The sequence below is a fragment of the Entamoeba invadens genome (genome assembly GCF_000330505.1).
Source record: "Entamoeba invadens IP1 unplaced genomic scaffold scaff_1105074724785, whole genome shotgun sequence".
In the NCBI taxonomy this organism is placed as follows: Eukaryota; Evosea; order Mastigamoebida; family Endamoebidae; genus Entamoeba; species Entamoeba invadens.
The window spans coordinates 143,312-155,761 of record NW_004191902.1 but is presented as its reverse complement, the minus strand read 5'-3'; the positions used below and the strand labels follow the sequence as shown (position 1 = coordinate 155,761).

At 29.9% G+C, this 12,450-nt stretch overlaps 6 protein-coding genes across 6 annotated transcripts; all 6 read right to left on the bottom strand.

The window, feature by feature from the left end:
• Positions 1 to 1,024: 1,024 nt before the first annotated feature.
• EIN_162060 (hypothetical protein) lies at positions 1,025 to 2,057 on the bottom strand (the record flags this gene model as incomplete). Its single annotated transcript, XM_004185870.1, has 3 exons — positions 1,025 to 1,101; positions 1,286 to 1,318; positions 1,373 to 2,057. 3 exons carry the CDS (start codon positions 2,055 to 2,057, stop codon positions 1,025 to 1,027), a joined length of 795 nt encoding a protein of 264 aa, XP_004185918.1.
• A 304-nt stretch (positions 2,058 to 2,361) lies between these two features.
• EIN_162050 (hypothetical protein) lies at positions 2,362 to 4,002 on the bottom strand (the record flags this gene model as incomplete). The annotated part of the gene is made up of 1 exon (XM_004185869.1): positions 2,362 to 4,002. The coding sequence occupies one exon, from the start codon at positions 4,000 to 4,002 to the stop codon at positions 2,362 to 2,364; it is 1,641 nt and encodes a 546-aa protein (XP_004185917.1).
• Positions 4,003 to 5,779: 1,777 nt separating this feature from the next.
• On the bottom strand, positions 5,780 to 6,478 carry EIN_162040 (hypothetical protein; the record flags this gene model as incomplete). The annotated part of the gene is made up of 1 exon (XM_004185868.1): positions 5,780 to 6,478. One exon carries the CDS (start codon positions 6,476 to 6,478, stop codon positions 5,780 to 5,782), a length of 699 nt encoding a protein of 232 aa, XP_004185916.1.
• Positions 6,479 to 6,752: 274 nt separating this feature from the next.
• EIN_162030 (hypothetical protein) lies at positions 6,753 to 7,589 on the bottom strand (the record flags this gene model as incomplete). The annotated part of the gene is made up of 2 exons (XM_004185867.1): positions 6,753 to 7,382; positions 7,488 to 7,589. 2 exons carry the CDS (start codon positions 7,587 to 7,589, stop codon positions 6,753 to 6,755), a joined length of 732 nt encoding a protein of 243 aa, XP_004185915.1.
• Positions 7,590 to 7,969: 380 nt separating this feature from the next.
• On the bottom strand, positions 7,970 to 8,521 carry EIN_162020 (hypothetical protein; the record flags this gene model as incomplete). The annotated part of the gene is made up of 1 exon (XM_004185866.1): positions 7,970 to 8,521. One exon carries the CDS (start codon positions 8,519 to 8,521, stop codon positions 7,970 to 7,972), a length of 552 nt encoding a protein of 183 aa, XP_004185914.1.
• A 1,833-nt stretch (positions 8,522 to 10,354) lies between these two features.
• On the bottom strand, positions 10,355 to 11,398 carry EIN_162010 (zinc-iron transporter, putative; the record flags this gene model as incomplete). The annotated part of the gene is made up of 1 exon (XM_004185865.1): positions 10,355 to 11,398. One exon carries the CDS (start codon positions 11,396 to 11,398, stop codon positions 10,355 to 10,357), a length of 1,044 nt encoding a protein of 347 aa, XP_004185913.1.
• Positions 11,399 to 12,450: the final 1,052 nt, after the last annotated feature.

Below are 12,450 nucleotides of genomic sequence, written 5' to 3'. Positions count from 1 at the left end.
AATTTAATTCCCAGTTGAATACTGACTGTTAATGACATTGTTATTTATAAATATTGATTGCAACTTACATATAATTCGTGTGACATTTTGTTGAAACAAAGAAAAAATCAAATATAAACAATTGTTATTAATTCCATTGTGTAACTCCACCGATATCCATAATTATCATGTAACATTTATTTTTGATAATTACATATAAGCGATATATTATTTACAATATTTTTAAATTATCATTTTATTGTTATTCAAATTACAACACGTGATAGTAAACATGTGTATTTCGATAACGCCACAACCATTATGACTAATTGAAATGTAACACCAATTTAATCTAAATTTTCAATTATTTAATAACAATAGTTTGTGTATACTGTTTCATTGTTAATCATAATGTTTTTATTAAAAAACAGCTTAAAAATAAAATGTGGTAACTTTTAAGTATGTAAACATGTAACATCAAACAAAACTTTAAATGATAACACTAAGATTAAGAGAATATCATAGTTTACTAAAATTATATGTAAGACTTAAAGCTCCCATGTACATACACATAAGATATTAAACCTAATTTACATCATCTAAAAATTGAATGCATTATTATTTGAAATTTTAAAGTTGTTAACAATAAAATGATGAAATGTTGTTCTGAGTGACAATAATCAATTATTCATTTTTATTAATAATTGAGATACAATACAACTTACAATGTAAATCATCAAATACGCAAACAAACATATTCATAAAAGTGGTTTAACATATTTTAATTTCAATAATTTAAAATAAATGATTGTATGTTTTTTATTCATCATAAATTGTTCATTTTTTTGTTTTGGCATTTTACAAATATGGTTAAGATTATTTTAAAACATTTTTGTTAATTCCCATAAAGTCGTCACAATTGAAAAAAAAATCAAATAATATATTATTTTATTATGTATAAATTATAATTTATTTTTCTATACAGATAAGGGAATCGATATATATAAATTAATTTAACTAAAAAATATAGTTTTTTCACTACAATTTAAACTTGGCAAATTTTCACCTTTTTCAAAATTTGCCAACCATTACGGTTTGTGAAATTTTGGCAAATGGCTATAACTTTATAGTTTTTAGGTTACTTCTTAAATGTTCAATAAAAAATAATGTGTAATATTTAAATAGATTTTTTTTAAAATTTTTATTATATATTTTTATTAAAAAAATATTATTAAAATTGTTAATTAAATAATTCAACATACACTCTTTTCAACAATTTCTGGTGTCGCTACTTTATTGGAAACACTCTCTTCTCGACTATCATCCATAGCTATTTCTTCTATATGTTATTTCTAAATAATTTATTTATTATTATTAACAATAATTGACAAACTCAGTTGCTCACTTTCTTTTCGTTTTGTGCATTTTGAACAACACAATTCAACAAAATGTTTTACTTTTTCTGTGTAAAACACTTTTTGTGTGCCAACAATTACATCGCACAAAAATTGTACCACTCCACACAAAACGAATTGAATAGGGACTTTAGAAATGCAGTAATAAATCGTTTTGACAGCATCACCACCCATCCAGAGTAAAATAGTTAAATATGGTATTCCGTCCCCACTCTTTCTTTTATAGTTTTGGACAATTTGAGGTATTGCTAATGTCACCTCAACTATAGAAGCCAATGTCCCGACTATTTGGACAAAAAGAATGTAATTTCTAAAGAAAAAACCCACCACCACTATACCAAATGGGAGAGCAATAACATTTCCAAAAACATTTTCTGTATTTGTGTTGAGGCAAATGGATGCCAAAACGAGAAGAAGAATCATTTCAATGATCAAAACGACGCTTTGAAGCAACAAAAACGTTTGGTATGGTTTTCCTATATAAAACGCAATTCGAAGGAAATTGCTGATCAACAAAACGTAACAAACTCCACTATTAAACTGTTGAAAAAGTTTTGTTCGATTTTTTGAAAGAAAAAATGGGATATATGGTATCAATGGAAATAAAACCATCGCAACTTCAATTGTATAATTCAGTACTACACCAATTAACTCTGCTCTCATTGCAATGTGACTATAATAAAGTTTATGCACGCAGATAAGACTTTATTCACTTTCTTTAATGATACCGTTTTACTATAATATATAATTCTTTTACTATATATTTAAAATGATTTCTTAGTAGTTTTGTTTGTATTGACGAAATAGTATAATTACAAAATTAGAATATTAATTAAAAAGTAATTAAAACTATAGTATAATTACAAAATTAGAATTTTATTATATTTTAATTAAAATTATAGTATAATTACAAAATTAGAATATTAATAAAATATATTTAAAACTATAGTAACTAGACTGTTTCATCTCACCAATACTTCTTAATCCAAGCCAAAGTCTCGCTTAAGTCTTGTTCCTCAGCCATTTGTTTAACGATAGGAATATTTTTCGAGTCACAAATTTCGACGTCAGTCGTGAGTTTAGGATCCAAACGATGATACCTTTCTCCTAAGATGACTTTACTCTCCGTGACCGCCATTTCCTTTCGTGCGAAGATAGTGAAGTCGGATAGTTTAATAAGCCATTGGACTAATCCCGCATCTCCCATCTCTTCTATATCATAATAAGGGACATTAGGATATCCAGATCCAATGGATAAGACTACTAATTGTGCCTTTGGAATAGCCATCCCATATTCCCCAATGATCAACGGATAACTTAAAAAGAATGGATTGTTAACTAATACACTGCCATCAACGTGATTGTTTAAGGGATCAAAATACCCGGGTGCCGCGGCTGACTGCAAACAAACGTCACGCAAATACCCGTCCAATTTGTACTTGCTCTCAAAATTATTAAATAACATCGCCTTCGAATTCCGAAGATTCAGATTTGAGTACTTGCCGGAATCAATCAAAAAGGATTGGATCGAACAATCTCGCGTAAGGTCAGATAACTTTCGATCACCAAACATCCGTTCCGCTAACATTTTCATGAATTTATTCGAAAATTGATGCCCCGCTATTCCGGCTAAATGAGATTCTGATTTGAACGTTTCAAAACTGACAACTTCCATGAGTTTTTCTATGAAATTCAAGTCATACCCAAGTAAAATCGACGCACAAATCAACGAACTCGCGCTCAATCCGGCAATTAAATCTATCTTCTCAAAAAATTCGGGGATTTCAGTCACTATTTTTCTTAATAAAATGGTTTGATATATACATTTCACCCCTCCTCCATCTAATGACAAAACGTGATATGAGTCGCCGGGATTATATTTTCGGCTTCTCAGTGGTTGACTTTTCGGTAAACTTTTCATGAGATTGTCTGTCACTATCTCATATCTTCGCATTTTTTCCTCCGCCGTTTCGTAAAAAATCGGATTTGGAAGTTTCTTCTCTTTCTTTTTCTTGACGTCAGTCTTTGATTTCTCTTTCGTTTCCTTTTCGTCCGAATCGCTCCCACTTTCCATCTTTTTCTCGATGAACTCGAAAATCATGCTAAATATCGAGTTCTCTTTTTTGGTTGCTATTTTCTTCAATTCCGTCGATGAGCTACGTGGCGGATCGACGGAACTTTTAACTCCACTTTCTTCGTCGACTGCTGAGGAACAACTTGAAATTGAGTTTCTTCTATTTCTCCTGTCAATAGATTTTTTACTATAATTTTTTTCTAGATCATCCAAAGCCTCGATTAAGAATGAATTTGTCGCGTTGGACATCGACGATTTGCCGATGTCGCGACTTGACTTCGACTTCTTGGAGCCTAACGCGATGAATTTAGGCTTCCTGATTTTGGGGTCAAGGCGCTTCCTATCGACACAGAGTTCATTTGAGAATTTGAGATAGTCGTATGCGGAAAGGCCTTTGGTTGTTAAAAGAGTGACGTCAGCGGCATTATCTAATAATAAGTCTGCGACATATTTATTAGCGTGTAAACAGGCCAAATGTAAAGCCGTTTCTCCTAATAAATTTTGTGCGTCGATCACATTAGTTAAAGTTATCATATTCCGAACTATATGTTGGATGATGGGACGATTTCTTTTATTTGTTTTAGTTTGGGAAACTAAATGTAAAATAGTATTCCCCCTTTTGTCGGCCATGTGATAATTCACTGGTAGTCGTATTAAATAATCAATCACTTCCCATGAACTATTTTCTATAGAAATATAGACACACGATCTCCCATAGATATCTTGATAATTTAAACGAGATGGATATTTACTTATAATATACTTTACTACACCTAAAGCTCTATTTAGTTAATAGATTGATATATTAAGAATATCGAATATAATAAAATATTTGTATTATTAAAATACAATTATTAATATAATTAAACATATAATTGTAAATACAATTAAAAATACAATTAAAAATATAATTAAAAAGATAATTATTAATATAATTATTAATATAATTATTAATATAATTATTAATATAATTATTAATACTATAAATACTAAGTATCTGTTGTTATTTTATTTTCTCATTTGTTTCAAAAAATTTTTTGAATTTAAAAAAAAACACAAACCCGATTTTACACGCTGCGAATAAGAGGTGTAACCCCCTCGATGACGAATTCACCCAATTTGTTGATGATATGGAAAGTCTCTTTACGACTTCATCGGATTGATTTGAATTTATTAATCGTATAAGTTCGTGGATTTCACTGTTGTCATCGGGAGATGTGACACGAAACCCCAACATTTTTTTATTTCAAAAGTTCATTTTTTTAAATAACAGGTGTGCAAATTTAAATGAATGAAAAAAATGGAAATGTGTTTTTTTTAAGTGAAGTCTGCGAAAAAAACAGTGTTTTCTATTTATACTCAAATGTTATTTTATATTAGTTGTTATTAATATTTGTACTATATTTTTTAGTTTGTTGTTTTTTTATGTGATGATAAATTGTATTTGCAGTAATAAATTGAAATAAACTTTTTTATTTTTTTTTATTGCTCAATTAATTTCGATTCATAAAAACAAATTTAAAATTAACATATAGTTTTTTAATTCAATAATTAAAGATAATTTTCAATATATTTTTAACTAATAGAATTCTTATAATTAAATGCACTTTTTAGTAAAATTTCCAATCTTGTTATTTTTTGATAAAGAGATGACATTTTTCTAATTAATAATAAAACCCACAAGTTTTTCATGTAACATTTGCAAACTTGGCATCATTGTTTAATTTTTGCCAAATTTTGTATTTTGGTTTGTTAAAAAACGTGTATAAAAATATCATTGCACCTTCTGTTGTGGACATAATCATCATAAAATTATTTGTTTTTTTTTATACTATATATTATAATATTTTTACAACATAATTCTTCATCGATGTTTACGATGATTTATGGAAAGAGAAATTCAGAAATATAATTGAGTTTTGTTTGATTACATATTTAGTATTATTAATGTGTTATAAAATATAATTTCATTATTATAATTTTATTGTTTTGTTGTCCACACCAATTATTCAAAAAAGTTTAAATAACGACATTTTTTGTGTTGTTATTTATTTAATTGTTATTAGATTAATATTAACATAAATATGTTTTAACTTAATTTAACAATTTCTATAATTTTTAATTATTATAATTATTATTTTGTTAATATTTGAATACAAACCTAATAATAAAATATTAATAAAAAGAACTAAACTTGACATAGTAAAATATATAATAAATTAAATTAGTCAACAAAGTATAACTCAATACACATCAAATCAACACTATACATCATCAATTCACAACGTGTTGTCATTCAAACGTTCACAGCTCATACCCACTTGACGACTATAACTCTCTTGGTTTCGAAGAAGCTTGGGTACTTACACTTTGAGAGATACTTTTCCTTGAGATCTACAAATTTCTTCTCGAGATCCAGTTCTATCCATGAGGCCTGTCGTTCTCTAATCGACTGCACTGCAAATGCCTCGGTCTTAAACAAAACATTTCCACCACCTATACACAACCCACTTTTACCTGAACTTTTCCTCTTAAACATTTTATTCACAACTTTCCCGTGCCGCTGTATCGAGAAGACAAAGTCACATTCGTCGGGTTTGTCGACGTATTTGCAGTAATACCCAAAGATGTCGTTCTGGTCGCTAAAGACGTAGAACGACGTTTTGATGGCTCCAAGGGTTTGTTTTTTCAATAGATCTGAGTTCCACTCATCAGTTTCTGTGTCGTACAGGACATGTCCTTTTGTTGAGGAAATCCAACTTTTCATTTTTTGCGTCAACTTCTCATCTTCGAATTCTTTGAGTTTTGAGTAATTTGCAAAATTTGTTGGAGTTGGATATGGCGACTCAAAAGCAATTTTTGGGGGAATTTTCGAATGGTCAAGCGCGGATTGACGAATTGAGAGGGTTGACAAAACGAGAGTAATTGGTGTGATTAATTGTTTCAGAACTTTTCCTGTTATTACTTGGTCGTCTGTGATTTTTGAGAGAACGCCGTCGATGACTTCCATCTAGATTTTGTGAGATTTCACTTACTATGTTCTCAATAATTATGAATCGTTTTGGGATTTCAAAGTTTTAAAATATGATGAAAATATAACTAATTATTATAACTTTAATTGCTAATAACAATAGTTTATAATAATCACTTTATTTATTAAATTATGTTTCAAAATCAAAAAAATTAAGTATATTAAATAATAAAAGTAATAATATAATATAATACAATAAATACCAAACAATCACTTAAAAAAGAGAAACTATATGAAAACTAAAAATTTAAAATTAAAGAATTATTGGAGCGTCTTCTCTTTTCTTTGGAGGAATGGGAGGGAGTGGTTTTTGAGTTTTTTTGGGGAGTTCGTTTTGTTGGATTTGAATTGGTGGAACGAGTTGAGTTTGTTGAGTCTGTTGGACTGTGAATTTTTGAGCTTTGAAGCCATCTGAGTGTTTGAGATCTCCATGAACTTCATATTCTTTATACTTCTCGACGCCACGCATCTTATCGACTGTGTCTCTGCCTTCGCATATTGCGTCGATCATGAACGCCTCCAATTTGAAGAGTGACGTTTCGGCAAACACGCTGATAGTCTTTGCGCTTTTAACTATTTGTTCTTTTGCATGTTCGATTTTTTCGTTTTTCGATAATTCGACTTTTTCTGAATTTTCGATTTTTTCGTCTTTTTCATCTTTTTCAACGGTGTCGGAAATGAGTTGGACGTCGTCATTTTCGACGATTTGTGGAGTCGAATTTATTTGAATTTCAGGCGTCTCAACGTTTGAGCTGTCGTAATCGGAATATTTTATCACTGTGATTTGTGAGCCGTCAATTAAAGTGTTCGACAAAAAAACGGCATTGGCTGCAGAACTCTCATTCTCAAATTCCGCTATAAAACAGTTTTGTGATGGTTTCTCCTTTCGGTCAACTCAAAATCTCTAAAATGACAAATTATAATGAGTAGTTCCGTTATTATTAATTTAGTTATTTGAAGTTATTTCTTTAAATGTGTTGGAACAAACAACTTTCGATAGTGACTTTACTTGGCCACAGTACAATAATATTTGGCGAAGAGATTCCTCTTTGACGGTCTTTTTATTATCAAATACCACAATTTTATCCATTGACTTTATAAGTTTTTGGGTGGTTATTTAAAGTTATAAAATTACTAAAAAACATTTTAAAACACAATCTCAAAAATTTTTAATTTCCTCTTTAAACTACCAGCTTTTAATACATATTTTAATAGTTTTTATAATAGTTTTTTTTTGTTAATAATTTATAATAAATATACTAATATACTCTTGTTCAATAATAAACTACTCTATTCTATTATTAAACTAATTTATAATTAAGATATAATTAAATACTTATAATTACATTAATACTATTTTTTAAAAATTAATACTAAAAACAAACTAATAAGAATTAGACATTAATAGAAAAAAGTGAAGCGAAACTTAACATGAGGTGAGAAGTAAATTTACAAAAGAGATGAAGAGATTTAATTTGTCTTCATTTTAAGTATAGCGTTTTTGAGGAGTGAAGAGACGGAAAAGTGCGTTGAATACTTTTCGACGATCTTGGCGATCATTCTATCGACTTGGTCCTGGTCGACGACGAAGTCCTCTGAGAAGTACTTTTCAAGGCAACAGAAGACGTTTTTTGAGAGGGACGCGCACTTTTCTTTAGTCCAAGCGATATTTCCTTGTTTTTCTTTTTTGAGTAAAAGAGCAAAAGAGCTTTTAGTATTATTAACTTTGTCTCTAATTTGTGTTGGTGTTTTTGTGATATGAAAAACGTCCAATAAGTCTTGAGTACACGTCTTATAAAAATGATTCAAATTTTGAGCTTTTCTTCCCGTCATTTGCCATTTTCTGTATTTGAGCATCACAAAAATAGTAATTTCGTCGTTCCACTGTTTATTAGTTTGTGAGGAAGACATGGGACTTGGACTGGAATGTTTCTCTAAAGAGTCGTCTGATGATCTTGATACCGCACTACTGGTAATGATTGTATAAAAGACTGGAGAGACTGTAGTGAATGCAGAAGACATAAAGAATGAATGAATGTAAAGGCAGATAGTTGAGCAGTTTATAAGATCAAGTCTCTGATTTGAATTTCTTATTTTTATAAAAGTGTGTGAGGCCAATTCTAATTTTTATTTTCTAATGTTCGTTTCTTTTCTTTACTCTTTTTTTTGGGACAAATATCGCATACACCTCTTGTCTTTTCTTAGTTTTCTTTTTTTCTTGTTGATTAAACACACAAATGACTGACGTGGAGATATTAGAATTAACGTGATCGTATGCTTTTATTGAGGAATCTCCCGTCATGCAATGGGTGTATATTTGGCATTTTCAAAGTTGGCAATAATTAACAGAAAAAAGGATCGTCTTGATTTGAAATTATTTTCTTAATAATTTGTAGCATTTTTTCATTTCTTGTATTATTGGTATTCTATTAACTTGTTTATATTTTAACATCTTGAATTATAGTACTATTCGGTATAGTATAAGTACTATTATTATTGTATCATGAACTTTATAATCTTGAAGATTGATTATTTGCAAGAAGTTTTTCAAATCAACAGGGTTTAACGCCAAAAAATGTCCAAACCCTTCCCGACTGGTAGCGCAGAAATGTGTGAAAAAGAAACAATTAAACTGTCATTCCAAAAACATAAGATGGACTTTTTTATAAAGCCTTTTCCAATGTCTTCTTCTTTGCAATTCTATTTCTACGTCTTTTACTATTTCTTTTTCGCTTTTCTCCCCTTGAAAATGCTCTACTTTTTTTTTCTTTTTCTTTTGCGGCGTGCGGAGCCTTTTTATACCATCGAAAAGATATTCCTTTGTTATTCCGCCATTATATTTGCTTTTTGAAGACAGTTATTACCATAAAACCATTTTTGTAAATTCAATTGTTTTGGGGGCAATTTCAGAGTGTGGTGAAGTAAACTGTTACTTCCTTGTTGTTTTTTCATAAAAGTGTAGCAACTAATTTTCAATGATAAAAATGTTATAAATAAATGTAAAATAAAAAACATCTGCAAAACACGATCTACAAATTGTTGGAAAATGATACGATTTGCCAAAAGTGGCACCGTATTTATAGAAATGATTTGAAAATCTGCGAATAAAAATAAAGGGGTAATGTACTCCAAGAGAACTATTAAGAAATTATTAAGTAATCATTCTCAGCGTTGTTGGGAACATGATAAATAAATGGAAAACCCAAACAAAAATAGATAAAAAAACGATAAAAGCATATGCGTGTGTGCGCAAAATAGCGAAAGTTCAAAGAATTTTGTTGTGTTTTTTTGTTGTTGAATTTGGAATTAACAGTTTTATATATTGAATCATGTACCATTGGTTATAATACATTTTATTATCACAATTTTTAATAGCAAACGATAGAGGAAGTATAAAAATAAAGAGATTTAGATACCTGTTTACGATACAATCAGTTGTAATGCATGAGTCTGTCTATAACAGGAATCTGATTGATATTTTACATAGTTTTTATAATTCAATGTATAGAATACACTGTATAACATTTGATAAAAATGAAGGCAAAAGATACTCAATAACAACTTTTATTATGAAAGCAACGAAAAAATTATTTGATTCAAAGACTTATTTTGAAATCAGTCAAATCTACTTGGTTTTGTGTGTTATTTGTGTTCTTTTTTTCTACAGAAGAATTATTTGTCGTTTCCTTTATATAAAAATTATCAAAAAAGACTTCACCAACACAATTCAATGAGTTCATCAACCAACTTCAAGGTGTATAACAAATAGTAGGAATTAAAATATGAAACTGCCAATAAAAAAGTCTTTAGTTGAATACCACATAATTGACTTTAAGTATTATTAAATTAATTGAATCACTCCGAGCCTTCCTCTGGTTCCAACAACGTGGTGAGTGACATAAAAATATAAAACACGACGGCCAATCCAAATTTGAGGTATTTGTCCAAAGTGTATTGATTACTTTCCCCCTCAAACCCTTCACTCAAGATTTCGACAATCGCAACAAAGAAGAAACTTCCCGCCGCAACACAGCAGAAAATGCCCTGGACAAGCAGTGACACACTTTCATCCTCCAAACTTGTGATGACAAAATAGCCGACTAAAGTTCCCAGTGGTGTGAAGCACGAGAAGATGAATAAGATCGCAACCAACGCAATCCACCCATTCAACTTCTTCATAAGATATAATATCGTCAGACCAGAGTCCGCCCATTTATGCGCGGCAATCGCTATGAACACCATCAAATAGTCGTTTGTAGACCCAAGCCCAAGTCCTTCTAAAAATGAGTGAACGGAAAGTGCACTGACTAATACTATGATCCCCACCCATTCTTGATATTTCGTTGCTTTCTCGTCACCTTCGTGGTGATGGTGGTGATGATGATGGTGGTGGTGACTCTTTTCTTCACTACTTTCCTTTGATCCAAATTTTGTATTCGAATTTTGGAAACCCTCGATGTCTTCAATATCGGAGTTTGCAACGTTGGGCTGGTCACCTATAAGTAAATTGGTGTGATCATCAAAAACTTCGTTTTTAGGGTTTGTGGCATCGTCTGAGCCGTCAGATGAAATCTCTTCAAAACTGGAGTGGTGGTGGGGGACAATCACTCGATCAATGAAAAAGATGAAGAAGAAAGTAAGACCAAATAAGGTCCACCCAAGTTGATAACCACCAAAGGAATACCCCGACTCATCCATCATCTCTAAACCTTCGGCTAACATGTGATAAATTCCACCACCTAAAAATAACCCACTTGCGGAAACGGAAGCTATGTTGATGATCCGAATACCTATCGATTTGTTCTTGATGAGGCGAATTAAAAAGGGAACTGTTCCACCGATTATTGATATGAAAAAGACGGCAAGGGTATAGCCAAATAAGTCCCACTGAAAGTCCATTTCAAACAAAGAGTTGTTTTTAAGTTCTTTGGTGATTGTTTAGTGTTTTTTTAAAGTATAAAATATCGAATTCTTTTTAAAGCAATTATTACAATTGATTAAATACTACGTTAAACGGGAAATGAGTGGGATGTATCGAAATAAATAAGTCAAGAAATATTCATTTAATTTAAAGAAACAAAAAGAAGAGCGGAGTTCTATAGAATTTGAACTATTTGTTTTGGTTCAAAAAAGCCGAAATTGCCGTTTTCATTATTTTTTTAAACCAATTTTTATAATTAATAATAATGATATAACTAACTTGTTGTTTTGGTTTATAATAATATCTTCTGTTATACTGACTTTTTTGGAAATCTCAAAGTCTTGTTACTTTTCTGTTTAAAAATATTATTGTCTCTGATGGTTTAGAAATGTTTTATATTTCAATTATTAATTATATTAGTATTATTGTATAGTTAATAATATAAATATATTTTATAATATATTATTATATATATTAATAATATTAATAATAACAATATAATTATTAAAAAAATACACAAAAAAATAATAAAAAAATGGGATAGGGTTTATATTTAAAAATACAATTTGAATGTTTTTATCGGTAAAAATAAAATTATTATTATTAATCATTCTATATTTAATATTCAACTTGCAACATGTCATTCCGATAAAAACCGACATAAAAGACCAACCAATCTTACATCAAAATGAGTATAGTATTTTCTTACACTTTTTATTATTAAGACCTCAACTTATGAAACCTGAAAAAAAAAATCACAAGCTGTTGTTCTCATTATATTGAATGAGCAAAACTAAAGTTCGTTCCGTTCCATCCCATCACGAATTAGATTACTTTGAGTTATCTGTTTCTTCGAAGCCGATCCATTCCATTCCTCCCGAAGATCTGGACATGAGTGTTAAAACTTCCAACCAGAAGAAATTGACTTTATCGCAAGACGACACAAAAAATGAGCAAGTCGTTCCCTCTATTCCGACACAACCGAAAAAAACAGTTCGCAAAACTCCAAAATCGCACAAAACTCAAAAAT